Source organism: Megalobrama amblycephala, linkage group LG17 (genome assembly GCF_018812025.1).
Source record: "Megalobrama amblycephala isolate DHTTF-2021 linkage group LG17, ASM1881202v1, whole genome shotgun sequence".
Taxonomy (NCBI): Eukaryota; Metazoa; Chordata; class Actinopteri; order Cypriniformes; family Xenocyprididae; genus Megalobrama; species Megalobrama amblycephala.
Window position 1 is genome coordinate 41,312,550 of NC_063060.1, and position 18,014 is coordinate 41,330,563.

At 38.5% G+C, this 18,014-nt stretch overlaps 2 protein-coding genes across 2 annotated transcripts in view; one reads left to right on the plus strand and one right to left on the minus strand.

The window, feature by feature from the left end:
- LOC125250524 (mannose-binding protein C-like) overlaps window positions 1-18,014 on the minus strand; it is a 177,858-nt gene that overhangs the window by 2,102 nt on the left and 157,742 nt on the right. The gene's annotated exons all lie outside the window — the stretch shown is intronic.
- LOC125250516 (telomerase protein component 1-like) lies at window positions 68-17,319 on the plus strand. Its single transcript, XM_048163149.1, has 19 exons — window positions 68-207; window positions 2,112-2,648; window positions 5,901-6,084; window positions 8,051-8,201; window positions 8,288-8,452; window positions 8,626-8,763; window positions 9,067-9,138; window positions 9,244-9,365; window positions 9,471-9,628; window positions 9,706-9,815; window positions 9,901-9,979; window positions 11,556-11,748; window positions 13,876-14,095; window positions 14,207-14,359; window positions 14,740-14,820; window positions 14,922-15,039; window positions 15,152-15,233; window positions 16,679-16,825; window positions 17,001-17,319. Exons 5-19 carry the CDS (start codon window positions 8,450-8,452, stop codon window positions 17,302-17,304), a joined length of 1,980 nt encoding a protein of 659 aa, XP_048019106.1. The 5' UTR covers window positions 68-207; window positions 2,112-2,648; window positions 5,901-6,084; window positions 8,051-8,201; window positions 8,288-8,449; the 3' UTR covers window positions 17,305-17,319.

The following is an 18,014-nucleotide window of genomic DNA, read 5'->3' on the forward strand; positions in this document are numbered from 1 at the left end:
AGAGCCGGAGGGTTTTCTTGCTGTAAATCTGAGACGCTTCATCCAGCCTTTATAATGCATCTGTATTCGCTTCATTACGGTAGTGACATAGGCTACACATGACCTGATGACAGGTGAGGAAGTTCTCAAGTTTTACTGGTTATACACAACCAGCAGCTCACCGGCTTACTTCATTTTACACTAATACCTGGTCACAAAGCGTTCAAGGTGAGTTACATGCTTTCTTTATTTTTAGTCGCAACACTGAACAGACCCTGTCGCACATAATAATCGTGCATTAGTTTATTTAGAGCTGTGTAACTTTAATGTCTATAATCACTGCTCAATGGGTGTTTCTGTCGTGCGTACACGACACATCTTGATATTTTTTGATTGCAGTTGAAACATTAATGTTGGAAATGAGGGAGTGGTGATGTTTTTTGTATTGTATGTGGCAATAAGGAACCGACATTGCGAAAGCACATTATTGTTCTTCATTCATTATCAGCTAAGATAGAGGACTTTGTCCCTGCGAAGTGCACTTTATAGAGATTCTTATCCGAAGGGGGCGTGGCCTTCATCTTCATTTTCTAAACAAGACACTGCAAATTCACATAATTTCATATGCAATGTATAGGGAAATGTTCCCACCAGTATTCAAAGAAGTTTGAATTAAATAAACTCGGTGAAAGGGTGAAAGGAGTGGAGAAAGCTATTGTTTGATTTCCCTGCTGTGTTTACATTGCGTTTGTTTGCATAAGACACACCCATGGTTGTCAAAGCTAGTGATTCTGAACTGTCACCACCTTCAGACAGAAAATCTCAGAAAAGTTGACAGAATGACCATATTTTTATTAATATTATTATCCCATGCGGTAGATATTTTGTTTTTCTGGTGTTGCTAGATACTAGAGCCTAACTAAAATAAGGCAAATGATCTAAAATCACAAACTATTTCTTTACAGTTTGTGACAGGGTTGACATATAGCCATTAGGGGTAACATCTTTCCATGGCAGATGGACTTCACCCTTCTCCCGACTGTAGCTGTGACAGTTTGCACAATTGCTTAAGATTATCTACAGAAACACAATACTCACCAGAGCCTGCGTGATCTTGTTTAACTCCTAAAAAGATGGAAAGAGTACTTCTTCTGTGATTAAGAAGATTAAGACTGACTTTGTTTGACAATGTTTTTAAAAAAAATAACATTTCTGTTTTTGTTAAAGGGATAGTTCAAAACAAAAAACAAAATGTTGTCATCATTTACTCACCCTCAAGTAGTTCCAAACCTTTTTTTATTTTTATTTTTTAATGCAATATTAACAAACATAGCAAGTCGGTACATACAAAAAATATAAACAATCTTTCAAACAAAAAGAAATTATGGTTCAACAGTAAACAGAAGAAATATGTAAGAAACTTAATTAAATGTATTGAACAATAATCCTAAAAATTAGAGATGAGATAAGAAGAGAAAACAAATGGAAAAGAAAAGAAAAGAAGAGGGCAAATAAATAAAGAAACAAACATATTAAGGAAGAATATTAAACATGGCACAAATTCTGGATGTTTTTATTGCTTTCTTGTTAAAAGAAGTTGAAATTGTATTTAAATACATCTTCAATTCTTGTTTGAAAAAGTTAAAGTGGGGTTTACTTTTCATATATTTACATTTATGGATATAAAAGTAGTTCCAAACCTGTGTGAATTTCTGAACACAAAGGAAGATATTTGTAAGAATGTGAGTAACCGAACAGATCTCTCCCCACATTGACTGCCCTAGTATGAAAAATAAATACTATGGTAGTCAATGGTGGGGAGAGATCTGTTTGGTATACTGACATTCTTACAAATATCTTCCTTTAAGTTCAGCAGAACAAAGAAATTCATACAGGTTTGGAACAACATCCGGGTGAGTAAATGATGACGGAGTTTTCATTTTTGGGTGAACTATCCCTTTAAGAGAACATTCTTGTGGTTATTGTATTTCCAAATTTCTTATTTAAAAATCTAATTTGTTCCAAAACATATTTTATTCCATGTCTTAAGAATTACTGATTAGCATTGTATTTTTAACATTTGCAATGTCTTTGGACAAAAACACACTTTCTATGTTTCTCCTTCCTTCAAGCAAGCAGACATGAAGGCTCCGGCTCCTCTTCAGTCTGATCTGAAGGTGAATACGGATGCCAGACTACAGCGAAACTATACCAGTCCAAGGCTGGAAAACCGGTTTCTGGCTCAAGCGCCCTCAGCGTTGTCTCTCCATCAGTACACCTCTCCATCCTGGGCCAATCAGACCTCCACCACCTCATCATGTCCAGCACTCCAGCCAACCAGCCTGTCCTCCACTCTGGCCACCTCATCTCTTCTGTCGTCCACGACGATGAGCTCAATCTCCTCTGGTTCCTCTCTGCTGAGCACCAAGAATACTCTTCTAATGGAGCCTCTGCTCCACCTTCCAGTCTCATCCTCTCTAACCTCTACCTATTCCCATAATCCTTTACTCTCTTGCTCCCAAAATTCCACTGCCAGTGCCATCCCACCACTCTGCCCCTATCTGTCACCTTCAAAGGAGAATAAAGCGGGCAAAAATGAAAAGAGAGAAGTGGAAGATATGCTTTTCTCCTCTGAAGGCTTGCTGGGATATAGTGAGGAGCCCAAACAGGTATAGAGTGATTTCCTCTTTATTGCTTTGTAAAATTGTACATGAATTAATGTAGCATCTTTTTTTTTCTAGATATTATCTGTTATGCAAAATTCACTTTTACATGGTGTTCGAACATAAATGTGTGGCAATGTGTACACAACCACCCTATAGTGGTAAAAAACCACCCACTCCTTTTTTTGATCCCCATAAAATCTTAACGGTCTCATAGAACAAGCTGTTTTCATTTTCATTTGACGTCACATTGTACAGGCCCCGCCCACGAGTGCTGTTGTATTAGCATAGTTTCCGCCCTGAGCGAGTTGTACACAGTCCGCCATTGTCTCGACGCCGGAGCTGCTGTAGCATCAAGAATGTCTCATAAGCGATTGAGGTGTTTTGTTGTTGGATGTAAGAGTGAACATAACAGTCTTCATTTACTCCCGACATCTGAGCCGCTGAAGACGCAGTGGATTATGTGCCACAGATCTAATAATCTAATACATGCGATTTCTGTCTCTGCTGTTTACGTTCACAGACTGAGTTTGTGAAGTGTGTGTTTTTGACAGTTTAAAGGTGCCCAAGAATGCTTTTTCACAAGATGTAATATAAGTCTAAGGTGTCCCCTGAATGTGTCTGTGAAGTTTCAGCTCAAAATACCCCATAGATTTTTTTTATAAATTTATTTAACTGCCTATTTTGGGGCATCATTAACTATGCACTGATTTAGGATAGGGCTGTCGCGGTTAAGGAATTTCCCTTGCGGTATTTTTGAGTGGCTCAATAGCGCGATATGCGGTATTACCGCCATTATATATATATATATATATATATATATATATATATATATATATATATATAGAGAGAGAGAGAGAAAGAGAGAGGTCATATTCAATAATGAAACTAAAGAGCATTGAAATAAAGAGAATGTCAAAATAAGGGTCTACAAAACAGAACATAAACCTGACAATAAGATGGTAGAGCTATTGTTGTATGTATAATAGTTAGTTTCGATCCTCGAATCTGACTAAACAAGACTTTCTGCTGATATTTCACGAGTATAAGCAGAACTAACGTTACTCATCTCTGCGGCGTTCTAGACGGGCTGTCACTCAGTGCAGTTACATTGTTGTGACACAAGGTGGAGGCAAGGGACTGTCTTTGAGTCTTTAAACCGTTCATTCAACTGCACGTTCAAAAACGCAGATTCATTCAAAGAGAGATGAAATTAAACAAGCTGTTGAAATCATTTTAACGTTGAGCGCCACTTTATAAGGCTCAGCTGACCAGTAATGCTTCGATGGTAAGGCAGAGATTTCGCTATCCTTGGACACGACAACTTTTTTTCACGAATATAACTTGTGTCTCGGCCTGAAGGACAGACGCAGGTAATCGCACGCGCTCAGTCGATCTCTCTCACATTCACTGTCTGTTTAGGCTTGTTTAGTGCAAATCTACGGAGCCTCTGTACAAATCACCATGGTACACATTATGCTATCATTATTACCTTATTTAATATTTAGTACACGTGTATGAAGTGTAAAACGAGAAGGACATAGCCTTTCAAAAAATAGAAAACATGCAAATATCGCGGTTGCTGCGGTTTTTGCAGTGTTCTGCGGTTGGCTCGTCAAAAGCGCGGTATTACGAAATTGCGGTTATCGCGACAGCCCTAATTTAGGCAGCGCCGCCCCTTTAATTCGCCTGCTCCCTGCCACATGAGCTGTCGACTAGATTACAGCGCATTTACAAAGTTCACACAGCTAATATAACCCTCAAATGGATCTTTACAAGATGTTCGTCATGCATGCTGTATGCATGCTTCGAATTATGTGAGTATAGTATTTATTTTGATGTTTATATTTGATTCTCTATGAGTTTGAGGCTGTGCTCCGTGGCTAACGGCTAATGCTACACTGTTGGAGAGATTTATAAAGAATGAAGTTGTGTTTATGCATTATACAGACTGCAAGTGTTTAAAAATGAAAATAACGACAGCTCTTGTCTCCGTGAATACAGTAAGAAACGATGGTAACTTTAACCACATTTAACAGTACATTAGCAACATGCTAACGAAACATTTAGAAAGACAATTTACAAATATCACTAAAAATATCATGATATCATGGATCATGTCAGTTATTATTGCTCCATCTGCCATTTTTCGCTATTGTTCTTGCTTGCTTACCTTGTCTGATGATTCAGGCTGTGTGCGGCTCCAGACGTTAATACTGGCTGCCCTTGTCTAATGCCTTTCATAATGTTGGGAACGTGGGCTGGCATTACGCAAATATTGGAGCGTTCACCCCGACTGTTACGTAACAGTCGGTGTTATGTTGAGATTCGCCTGTTCTTCGGAGGTCGTTTAAACAAATGAGATTTATATAAGAAGGAGGAAACAATGGAGTTTGAGACTCAATGTATATCTTTTCCATGTACTGAACTCTTGTTATTTAACTATGCCAAGATAAATTCAATTTTTGTTCTTTAAACACAATAAGACAGGAAAGAGAAGTCAGTTTAATACTCATGAGACGTGCCGTCTGACAGCCTGCTTTCTGTGCGTGTGCTTCAGATGTGTGCGCTCAGAAAATGATAAATTATAAGTTTAAACTGATATAGCTTTAAAATGCATACAGATGATAAACTTTCATGATGAAGAAGAACTGCGATGTCTGTGAGCGTGATCGTGATATAGATGATGATCAAAATCAAGCAGAGATATTTTGTTAGTGTGTGGCAGAGTATCCGACGCATGAGTTGTAGAGGCTCCGCCCTCTTCTGGAAAAGGGGCGAGGAGCAGCAGCTCATTTGCATTTAAAGACACATGCACGAAAACAGCATGTTTTTGCATGCACTCAAAAATGGGTATTAACAACATGGTATAATAAATGATCTGTGGAGTATTTTGAGCTGAAACTTCACAAACACATTCTGGGGACACCAGAGACTTACCTCTTGAAAAAAGGGGCATGATAGATCCCCTTCTCCACAGTTTTTTTTTTATTCTTATTTGTTAATTAAAATAACACAATCATTGCTACTAATTCAACTCAACCACTAAACATATAGGATTTATTTAATCTTTAGCTCATACATCTGTTTAACCACCTATAACCACACTGAAAAACATTAAGAAAGCACAATACGATTAAGACAACTCTGATGTAGCATTTTATTTAAAACTTTGCTTCTGCATAAACATACAGATGCCTTGCAAGGACTGGTATTTTCTTTTGGAAATACAAATATAGCTCATTTATATTGTCTCAGGATGCCATCAGGATGCCTTCCAAGGAAAGCTTGGAAGAGGAAGACCAGATGCTGTCCTCTGAGATACCTGTTTTGGATATGGATTTAGATGGAGAGGGGGAGCAGACCGTAGCACCTCATGAGGAGTTTGGGGCTCTTGAAGCAAGTGAGGACAGGGAAACTTATGGAACTGATAGGCCGCAAGGTGAGCTGAATGGTTTAAAGGGTTAGTTCACCCAAAAATGAAAATTCTGTCATTAATTACTCACCCTCATGTCGTTCCAAACCCACAAGACCTTTGTTCATCTTCAGAACACAAATTAGGATATTTTTGATATATATTTTTTTTTATATCTCAAATAGAAAGCAACGAAATTACCACATTGTAGGTCCAGAAAGGTAGTAAAGACATGGTTAAAATAGTCAACATGACTACAGTGGTTCAACCTTAATGTAATGAAGTGACGAATATACTTTTTGTGCACAAAAACAAAACAAAAATTAAAGCTGCAAGCAGCGATGAAAGGGCCCTCGCACCTGGGCTCACCGCCACCCGTTGGCCTCAGGAAAACAGTGAACAGTGGGCAACATGCATGTAAGCGAGTAAATACAGGAGAATTATGGCAAAATCATGTAAAAGTGCCACACTTCCTGCTTCCAACAGGTGGCGCTATAGCTAACTGAATATTGTAATATAGATGTCTTTAGCCAGGACTTTATCACTCATGTGAAGTTTGGGCAGATCAGACATAGTATGCCTGAGTTACAACAACTTCCTCTTTCATGGCGAAACATCAGACTTTGTCAGGCCACCACGGACACGCCCTTTGGTGAAAACTCTAGATATTCGCAATTTAACGTCTCAAAGGCCTTTAGATTAGACTGACCAAATATGATGTTGATCTGATTAAAGGTCTAGGAGGAGTTCGTTAAAGTACAACATGTGGAAATGGCAAAAACTGCACAAATTTTGTAGAGAAAATTCAAAATATCTCACTTCCTGTTGGGTTTACAAACTTTGCACCCTGGGCTTTTTGTGGTATTGGGCGTTACATCTGCACGTTTCATAACTGATGCAGGAGCCTTAATTTAAATTTTGGGTGCCGCTATCGAGCCATTTTGCCACACCTAATTCTGAAACCTATATCAGATGTAAATTTTCACCACTTCTGACAAGTGTGCAAAGTTTCATGAGTTTTTGAGAACGTTTAGGCCCTCAAAAATGCGATTCATTTTGGAGAAGAAGAAGAATTGGCTGAGCAATTCCAATAGGGTCCTCACACCATCGGTACTCGGGCCCTAATAAAGACTTCATTCAACAATTTCTTCTCTTCCCTGTCAGTCTCCTACGCAGTTGACGCAGTGAACGCAGTGCAGAGCTTCCGTGTTTACGTCTGAACGCCAGCTTGGCCGACTCTGTTCAAGTGAGCAGCGTGACGCATGCACGTGATGCAGGAGCCGGCCAATACAGAGGCAGCGTTCGGATGTAAACACGGAAGATCTGCGCTGTGTCTTCAATATAAAGTATGTATGAGAATCACAGGGAAGAGAGGAAATAAAGTTTTGTTTTTGCGCACAAAAAGAATTCTCGTTGCTTCATAACATTAATGTTGAACCACCGTAGTCAAAAAGATGTCTTTACTATCTTTCTGGACCTTGAATGTGGTAATTCTGTTGCTTTCTATGGGGGATAATAAAGAAACTCTTGATATTTCATCAAAAATATCTTAATTTGTGTTTTGAAGATGGTTTGGAATGAGTAATTAATGACAGAAATTTCATTTTTGGGTGAACTATCCCTTTAAATGATGTTTTAATAATTCGCTAGCCCTACGTATTTCCTTTTTTAGCTTTATTTATCTCTTCTGCTCACCAAGGCTGCATTTATTTGATCAAAACTACAGTGAAAACAGTAATATTATTATTCTGTTTTAATATGAATATGCTTTACTGTATATTATAAAAACAGATTTATAATATATTTTAAAATGTAATTTATTTCTGTGACGGCTAAGCTGAATTTTCAGCAGCTATTGGTCCAGTCTTCAGTGTCACATGATCTTTCCGAAAAATCTTACTGACCAAATGTTTTTGTAATCATTCTTACAGCACACAATGTATGGACAGAGTAGTAAATGTGAAATCAAACAACATTTTTGTTTGTCCTTCAGAACAACCTGGTGAATATGGTGTGCTGCTCGCTGGTTAATAAGACCTGTACCCCGGGCCAGAAGGACTGGGATAAGCAAAGGGGGAGTGTGGGGCATTATTAAGAAACTGGCCACTGAGATTACCACAGAAGACCCCGAGTTTGTCCTTAAGGTTGGTGTTTTCGCATGCGTGAGTGCGTGTGGGATATGTTGTCTGTCTGGTGGTTATGTTGTCAACATGTGTGGTTTTGGTTTTAGGTTGCAGTCTATACTAGGCAGGAACTAAACATTCGTATCGCAGCCAATTTCTTGCTAGCACTGGCGGCCCATCTGCCTGCGTCAAAGCCACACTTTAGAAGGTACTTTTGTGCCGCTGTGCAGCTGCCGTCTGATTGGCTGGAGGTGACAAGAATCTATAGCATGGTGAGTGTTAATATAGTAAATATCTTACTGTCCTTAAAATTGTATCATCATATTCATATACCATGATATTTACATGGTGCTTCAAAGAATATATTGGTATTAGCATGGTAGATGTACAAATAAGGATTTTATTTCGCTTCTACTGGATAATTTTAATTGTTGTTTTTGTGCAGTGTTTCAGTAAATCTTTACCCTCCTGCCTGAAAAAAGCTCTAGTGGATAAATTTAAGCAGTTCACTGAATATCAGCTGGCCAAATACAATACACGGAAACATCGCTGCAAACACAACAAGAAACGGAAGAAAGGACGGGTAAATACTTAATATTTAATATTATATATCAAAACACATACAGTGGCGTTCATAAGTCTGAGACTTCTGAAAATGATTCTTTGAGAGAATATTTTTATATGGAATATATATATACTTTTAAAATCATTTTATGTTTATTTCCATTTTTTGAATCCTATATTTTCAATGTTGTCTAATGCTTTTGGGTACTTTTGAATCTTACATCTTTAGAAAAGCACACATCCTACCAACATACAATAATAAACACACATTTTTTCTTACATAACTTTTAAAATGCTTTTGTTTTCTTCCCTCTACTTTCAGGAAATCTCTGATCTGCAGTGGAAAAAGTGGGGTGAACTCCTCAGAGTGGACGGCTCAATTCTCAAAAAATATGTGAGCTTTGCCGTGTTTAGTTTCATCTGTTTGATGTGCAATAATCATTTGTAATGTTGTTACATCAAAATGTCTTCTGATACAGTTGTGTATGTTATGATATAGTTGGAGAGCCAGAATCGTGCTACAAAGGATAAAAAACAGAGTGAATTCAACCTCAAGAAGATGATAAAGCGCCTTCACATCAAAGAACCTGCAGAATATGTCATGGCCATTCTGGGAAAGAAGTAAAACCTACAAACTAGCATATATATATATTGTAGTCAAATCTTAATGTTGGTGAACTGATCGCTCAGTCCAGTCTAACTTTTTTAACCTGTTTTTGCACGCAGATACCCGAGCGATCTGAAGGGATTCTCTCGCAGTGGTCTCAGTGGGGTCTGGGATAGAGAGAGAGCTGGAAAACGGATGAAACTTAAGCAACCCGACACATGGGAGTGCAGACTGAGTCAGGAGGGAAACAAAGCTGCCACCTGGGAGAAACTCATCGGTGTGAATGAGGGTCCAATATGTACTTAATTCTTGAAGATCTACTCATACTTAAGTATATGTTTTTTGTGATTGCAGATAGGAAGTCTCTTCCGTTTATGGCAATGCTGAGGAACCTGAGGAACATGATTTCTGTGGGCATCAGTGAGAAACATCATTCTGTGATCCTCAACAGGCTGACCTCGAAGGTGAGCATTTCTTCATTCAGAATTTCTCTTGCTGGAACGTGCATAAGATGATCAAGTCATTTACGGATTTGAGTTCATCTTACAGAACGCAGTAATCCAGAGCAGGCAGTTTCCCTTCCGTTTCCTGTCTGCTTATAAAGTCATTTTGGAGCTCGGTAAATTTGGTAAGTTTGTGTTTGGTGATCGTGTTCCTGATTTTCAAGTTATTTATTTCAAGTTGTCCGTTAGCTGATTTTAGAAGTTGTTAAATTTGTTTTAGGACTGTTTTTGTTTATTAGGAAAAAGCTACTGATCCAGAAAACATGTGCTGCTTGGCAAAATTGTTAAATTTATTACTTTTATTTTAACTAGGATATATAAAATTCATCAAAGGGGACAGTACAGACAATTATAACATTACAAAACATTTCTATTTCAAATGGATGCTGTTCTTTTAATATTTGTATTCATCAAAAAAATCCTGAAAAATGTATCACAGTTTCTATAAAAATATTAAGGTGCAGCTTTTTTTAAAAGATGTAATATAAGTCTAAGGTGTCCCCTGAATGTGTCTGTGAAGTTTCAGCTCAAAATACCCCAAAGATTTTTTTAATTCATTTTTTTAGCCTATTTTGGGGCAAATGTGAGCCGATTAGGGTGTGTGGCCCTTTAAATCTCGGCTCCACGCAAGAGCTGCGCTTGCCTTAACATAAAAAAAAGTTCACACAGCTAATATAACCCTCAAAATGATTTCTCTTCGATGCTGCAGTCTAATCGATGATTTTGATGTTTAATTGATTCATTTAGGCTTGTTCCGTGGCTAACGGCTAGCTACACTGTTGGAATAAAAGAATGAAGTTGTGTTTATGAATTATACATGCAAGTTTTATGAAAATAACGACGGCTCTTGTCTCCGTGAATACAGAAAACAGTATTTAACCACATTTAACAGTACATTAGCAACATGCTAACGAAACATTTAGAAAGACAATTTACAAATATCATTAAAAATATGATGTTATCATGGATCATGTCAGTTATTATCGCTCCATCTGCCATTTTTCGCTAAAATTGTCCTTGCTTGCTTACCTAGTCTGATGATTCAGCTGTGCACAGATCAGACGTTAATACTGGCTGCCCTTGTGTAATGCCTTGAACATGGGCTGGCATATGCAAATATTGGGGGCGTACATATTAATGTCCCGACTGTTACGTAACAGTCGGTGTTATGTTGAGATTCGCCTGTTCTTCGGAGGTCTTTTAAACAAATGAGATTTATATAAGGAGGAGGAAACAATGGAGTTTGAGACTCACTATATGTCATTTCCATGTACTGAACTCTTGTTATTAACTATGCCAAGTAAATTCAATTTTTAATTCTAGGGCACCTTTAAGCAGCACAACTGTTTTCAACATTCATAGGAAATGTTTAAAGGGCATGTTAGACTGATTTCTGAAGGATGAGAAATCATTTATTAAAGGAATAAATTACATTTATTTAGAAAACAGTATTTTTTTTTATCAAATAAATGCGGTTCTTTTCTTTGAAAAACTTTAAAATCTTACCAACCCCACACTTTTGAACAGTAGTGTACTGTACATTTAATTAAAATGTATTATTGGTGTTTTAGTTATTTTTTTTAGAGTGTTTAAATCTACAAAACATTTAGTCTAATTGGTTTTCAAATACAATTTCATCAAGAATCACAGTCTAATAATGTGTTCTTGAGGAAGTTTGAGTGACATGTTCTGCCCTTTCAGCTGGTGGGCCTGCGGTCGAGGTGCCGAGCTCCAAGGAGATCCTGCGAGACATCGTGAAGAAATTGCCAAAGAGCAAGCGATTCAAACGACACAATTGGGACACAACAGTACGCAAGAGAGTGAGAATTACAATGCGAGTGCCCTTCATATACCGCATATTCAACGCCAAACGCAATCTCCTGAGAAAAGCAAAGTGTGTATTTATTATTAAAGAAAACCATTACATACTACACTGACTGGCCAAAAAAAGTTTGGATTTAAATAGGCAAATGCTTAAGAGTCTGTAATTGGATCATTACTGCAGTGATTATTATGTTTCTAGTCAAGTCAAGTCGAGTCACCTTTATTTATATAGCGCTTTTACAATGCAGATTGTGTCAAAGCAGCTTTACAGTGATAACTGGTACATAATTTTTGCTGCACAGCAGCTCTTCAAGAATAGTGTCAATGCAGGCAGATCAAAGCACTGTTGAATAAATGTCAGGAATACTTCTGAATATCGAATGTCAAGTCAAATGTCAAGTGTCCCCAACTAAGCAAGCCAAAGGCAACAGCGGCAAGGAACCCAAACTCCAACAGGTGACATCAGGTGGCAAACAGGTGTTAAAATGGAGAGAAAGTCAGGGGGCCAGTTCTCCTCTGGCGAACAGTACTTTGTTACGAATCAGGTTGCTATCATAAATCTGATAGGATCACAACATTCAAAGTATTTATTCCAGTTCCATCCTGTTGAGGATTGTATTCATCATGCCGGTATGGACGGTTTGTTGAGGAACTGTGGCACTGGCTGTCGTGCCGATGAGGCCTTCACAATGGATGATCTAGCTGACTCGATCTCTGCTGATGCTTCAGGGCTGCGTTGTGGTCCAGTTGAGCATCGTATTCATCACGCCGGTATGGACGGTCTGTTGAGGAACTGTGGCACTGGCTGTCTAGCATCTTTTAAGTTTGGCAACAGTTCTTCTGTCCCTAATTGATGGAGTGTGTAGCTTTTCATGGCCATATTCTAGGATGACAAATGTTGTGATGCTATTTCAGTCAAGGGGTGTGTCAAGTTTTGGTCAAGATCTTGTATTGACAATGCAAGAGGTGAGCACTCTGTAAAGTCTCCTCCAGCACATCCCAAAGACTTTCAATGAATTTAAAGGGGACCTATAACACCCCTTTCACAAGTTTCTGATGTCCCCAGAATGTGTCTGTGAAGTTTCAGCTCAAAATACCCCACAGATCATTTATTATAGCTTGTCAAATTTGCCCCTATTTGGGTGTGAGCAAAAACACACAGTTTTTGTGTGTGTCCCTTTAAATGCAAATGAGCTGCTGCTTTCCAGAAGAGGGCGGAGCTTTAACGGCTCGCGCTTCGGTTGCTCAACAACAACAAAGCTGGAGAATCTCACGCAGCCAAAATCAGTAACGGTGTTCAGCCTTACATTGTTCAAACCGGAGTCAACACTGATGGAGAGACTCAGGAAGAAGTTACCACTTTTAGGACGTTTCTCAATGGTCAGTGGATAAATTTATGTAGTTGCTGTGGAGTTGATCAACTCATCCACTAGCATGTGCCGTCATGTTCATCTTTTGTGCAAATCCAGCGTTGAATTGACCCTCGTTTGTGAAGCAGTCCGGCGTAAAATGACGGCATGACAACAACACTCTACTACAACAACTCTTCCTCTTCTCTAAAGCAGCCCAACATGGACCCGCCCCCTTTGTTGCACGTTCTCAGGGGTGGGGTTTATGTAAATTTTAGGGTTTGTGATGTCACTAACCCAGGAAGAAGCTTGTTGTAGTCCCTACCAGCTGTTTGTTGTAGTCCTTAAACAGAGAATTCTTTAAAAGAAAATATCTTGCATTGATCTTTGACTTTAACTTTGCAGATGTTGTTTATGCTCAAACAGCAACATTACACACTAACTGAAGTTAAAAAAGTGAAATCATAATCAACCACCCCTTTAAGGTCTGGACTCAGAGATGCCAATTAATGTGTGAAAATGATTCTTCATGCTCCTCCCAACCGTTCTTTCACAGTTTGAGCCTGATGAATCTTGACATTGTCTTGACATGATGTGTCTTCCTATAAGGTTGTTTAAGAAATGAAAAAATACACACTCCATCATTTAAGGTTAAAAGAACTGTTAGAACATGCTAGAAACATAATAATCACTGCAATAATGATCCATTCATAGACTATTTAAATCCAAACAGTACCTTTTTTTTTGGCCGGGCAGTGTATAAGTGGCATAATATAATACATTATTTTAGTTTGTTTTACCCCTGAACTGACGTTGTTGTTGTTTTTTGTTGTAATGTAATTTGTTAGTCAGAGACTGTACACTCAGGAGCTTCTGAAGAAGTACTGCAGTTCTTTGGAGAAAGCTGTGCAGATCTCCTGCAAGTACAACATCCCTCCTCTCCCTGGACGCACTCTGGTGATCTGTAGTACCGGTTTTTCAGAGGATCGCGACTGGAGTGGCGCTGAGGACGTCTGCTTGCCCCCTGAAAGCACCGATAACATTGACAACGATAAACTCTCAGCATCGGTCAGATATGAACATCTGTGACTGTGGATTTATATTTTTCTGTTACATATTGTATAAATGATCTAGTCAAAATGAAACGTATCGTGAAGTACTTTTCTTTTGCTTCTGTAGATGCAGGAAGCTGCGCTGCTTTTATGCATGATGATTAACTACTGCAGCGAAGACTCCCAAGTCATGCTGCATAGATACCAAGACTTCCAGGAGTTCAAGTTCAAGTCTGACGTCCTTCTGGATAATGTGAGACAAGCAATGAAGCAAGTGAATGTAAGAATTTCACTTTCATTGTGTATATACCTTTAGAATCAAACAGGCTTCTGCTATAAATAAAATACAAATAAAACAATTAAAAAAAGCATGCATTTTATTTATAAAAATAAAACACTTAAAAATAAAATCAAATATTCTAAATCCTACTAGTGAAGTTAGGCATCACAACATTATAATGTACATTGTGAATAATGGATATTCAGTTTGAGATTTGCTAAAGATTACTTACTGTTATTAAATTGTTAGTGTTTTATTTTTAATGTATAAAAGCATGCACAATTAAATATCCGATATTGTGTAATAACATTAACATATAAGGACATTTTTGGTTGGTGTCACACCTTTTTGTCAATCCTTTCTGTCCCTCTCTCTCTTAGGATATAAATGACGGCAAAACAGAATCTGAATTCAAAACGTTCTCTACATTGTTTACTAGGATGACCGAAGAGAAGATGAAGGTGTGAGCCCTTTGAGTTTATGGTTATACCAGGGCACATTAAAAAAATTTCCACATTGGTTAAAATAAATGGCCTGTCTGTTAAAACCTCTCTCCCCACAGCTGGATCGTATAGTTGTGCTTGAAAATGGCTACACCAACGGTGCTTTGATGACGATTATCAATAACTATCGGCAAGATACCAACCCTGATGCTGTTGTGATAGAGGTGCTGCTCAGGAAACAAGGTACGTTTTGTGAAACTTATTCTAAATTGAACTCATCTGCTGTTTGCAACAAAAATGTCGCAAAATTTGTCATAGTTGCAAATAAATCGTATGTTGTTTGTTTTTCACAGGCTTTCAGGAGATGATGTGAAATACGAACTGGAATCCAACACTGTAAAACTCTGTGGGTTCAGCGAGCAGATCCTGAAGTGAGATCTTTAGCTGATTCCTGTGTTGTACTTAATGTATATTCTCTCTTGTGAAAAGATTAAGAAGATTTTCTTTTAAAAGAAACAAAAACATGTAATTGTCGGTAAGAGCTAGTGTAGGATCTACCAAATTTTCACAATATACACTACTGTTCAAAAGTTTGGGTTGGTAAGTCTTTATGTTCATCAAGGCTGCATTTTTAAATAAAATACAAAATAGTCAAAACAATTTAAAATAACTTTTAATGGCACTTTTTTGTCTTCTTCTTCGTTTTCTCTTCTACTACTTTGTCTTTTTTGTCTTCATGTTAAAAACAACTGTGCTGCTTAATTTTATGTGGATACATTTTTTCAGAATTCTTTGATGAATAGAAAGTTGAAAAGAACAGCATTTCTTTGAAATAGAAATCATTTGTAACATTAGAAATGACTTTACTATCACTTTTGATCAGTTTAATGCATCCTTGCTGAATAATTGTTCGAATAATTGTTTGAACTTTTAAATATTTCAATGATATTAATATGCTTTTTGTTTGTTTCCTGAAAAATGTGTATAATTATTTTAAAACTGATTAGAGTTGGTAAGTTCAGTTAAAATCGCTGTTTCCATTTCAGTGAATCAATTTAAAATTCCCCTATAGTCAATAATTTTATCCCTTAAAACTCATCTTTGATCACCAAAATTATATTTAAATGTTTTTTTCCAGTGGAATTTTTTTTCCTCATGCCTTAAAATAGTTTGAATGTAACTCTACACCATTGCTTCATGTAGTATACGCAGATAGATGAATATGCAAATTAGCCCCGCCTCCACTCGCTCGCACGAGCTCAGAGATCCACTCGGTCAACTTTACTGTAGTAAACGCTGCACAGTGTCAAGTGGAAATACTGGTTTAATTCAGCCATATATGTTTGAACCAAAAACTGATTCAGAAGAAGTGTAAGACTGAATTATACAGACTCGTCTGCAAGTTTATGTATCAGAATTGATAATGCATTTTATGCATCGCTCTCTACACAGTTAATGATATGCTAAAACCTGTCCGCATGTTGATGGAATTGGTTACAAATTTCAAACTGCGATCTATTTGGTTCACTGCAGTTTTAAGGAGAAAATACTCTGCAATGGTGTTAACATGAATTTGCATATGGTTTGTCTAAAAGCATATTAAAAACACCACGTAGACATATAAACAACATTAAAAACACAGGGAGTCTTTAAAACTATCATGTTTGTTCACAAAAATGTTTATAGAAGCCCCCATCTGAGATTTTAGCTGTTTGTATGTAAATAGAAGTTATAAACATTATTCCTTGTGTTTGTTTTGTAAACAACAATGTATTTTACTTTTTGCATTAAACATTCTACAACTCTTAAATCTATTATGATATCTAATGTCTAGAGTTGTTTCAGATGTTCATTCAGATCTGTTCTTTGATCGTAGGTTTGTCTCCGAGAGAGGCTCCTCAAGGATGCTGCAGCACGTGGAGCACATGGACAGACTCTATAACATCCCTCCACCACAGGGGCGCAAAACTGAACCTGAGAGACCTACTGATGTCATCCCACTGCCAGCAACACCAAAGTTAAGGTATGACCATAATATGCATAAATTACTTGTATTAAACAAAATGTATGTCAGTCACTTTAAGTCTAAGTTGAGTGGTTGTGGTCCAGAATGTATTCCAATGTAGAACAGACTAGATATAAGTACATTGAAAATGAAACGCTAAACAAAATTTGTCAATTATCTTCTCTCTTCATAGATGGAAAGGTGTGCGAGTGTTCATCTCTTCTACGTTCAGGGACATGCATGCGGAGAGGGATGTTCTTGTGCGGAGTGTGTTTCCAGAGCTCAGAAGGCGGGCAGCGGCGCACTATCTCTACCTGCAGGAAGTGGAGCTGCGCTGGGGCGTGACGGAGGAGGAGTCTAACCGTGCTGTGGAGCTCTGTCTGTCGGAGGTCTGCCGCAGCCAGCTGTTGCTGGGAATTCTGGGGGAGAGATATGGCTTGGTGCCGCCCCGCCCCACCCTACCTGAACTTCCTCAATACAGCTGGGTAATAATTTAATTTGTTTATCTGATAGATCTTTTTATCAAAAGTGTGATTCAGGTGGTTAGTCACGTAAACTCTTGCAGCACAACTTCAAGTGTAAAGGTGCAGTAAGTGATCTCTGAGAAACGCTGTTGAAAGTTGAGCAGCACATCACACATGTAGCCAATCAGCAGTAGGGGGCGTGTCCACTCGTGATGGGGAGGAGAGAGAGTGAGACATTTAGCAGTAGGGGGCGTGTCCACTTGTGATGGGGAGGAGAGAGAGTGAGACATTCAGCAGTAGGGGGCGTGTCCACTCGTGATGGGGAGGAGAGAGAGTGAGACATTCAGCAGTAGAGGGCGTGTCCACTCGTGATGGGGAGGAGAGAGAGTGAGACATTCAGCAGTAGAGGGCGTGTCCACTCGTGATGGGGAGGAGAGAGAGTGAGACATTTAGCAGTAGGGGGCGTGTCCACTCGTGATGGGGAGGAGAGAGAGTGAGACATTCAGCAGTAGAGGGCGTGTCCACTCGTGATGGGGAGGAGAGAGAGTGAGACATTTAGCAGTAGGGGGCGTGTCCACTCGTGATGGGGAGAGAGAGAGTGAGACATTCAGCAGTAGGGGGCGTGTCCACTCGTGATGTGGAGGAGAGAGAGTGAGACATTCAGCAGTAGAGGGCGTGTCCACTCGTGATGGGGAGGAGAGAGAGTGAGACATTTAGCAGTAGGGGGCGTGTCCACTCGTGAT

Excerpts from the sequence above, each read along its gene's own strand:
- LOC125250516 (XM_048163149.1), top strand. Across the intron at positions 14,360-14,739 it reads AAGCAATGAAGCAAGTGAAT|GATATAAATGACGGCAAAAC; the intron begins GTAAGAATTTCA and ends TCTCTCTCTTAG. Across the intron at positions 15,234-16,678 it reads TTCAGCGAGCAGATCCTGAA|GTTTGTCTCCGAGAGAGGCT; the intron begins GTGAGATCTTTA and ends CTTTGATCGTAG.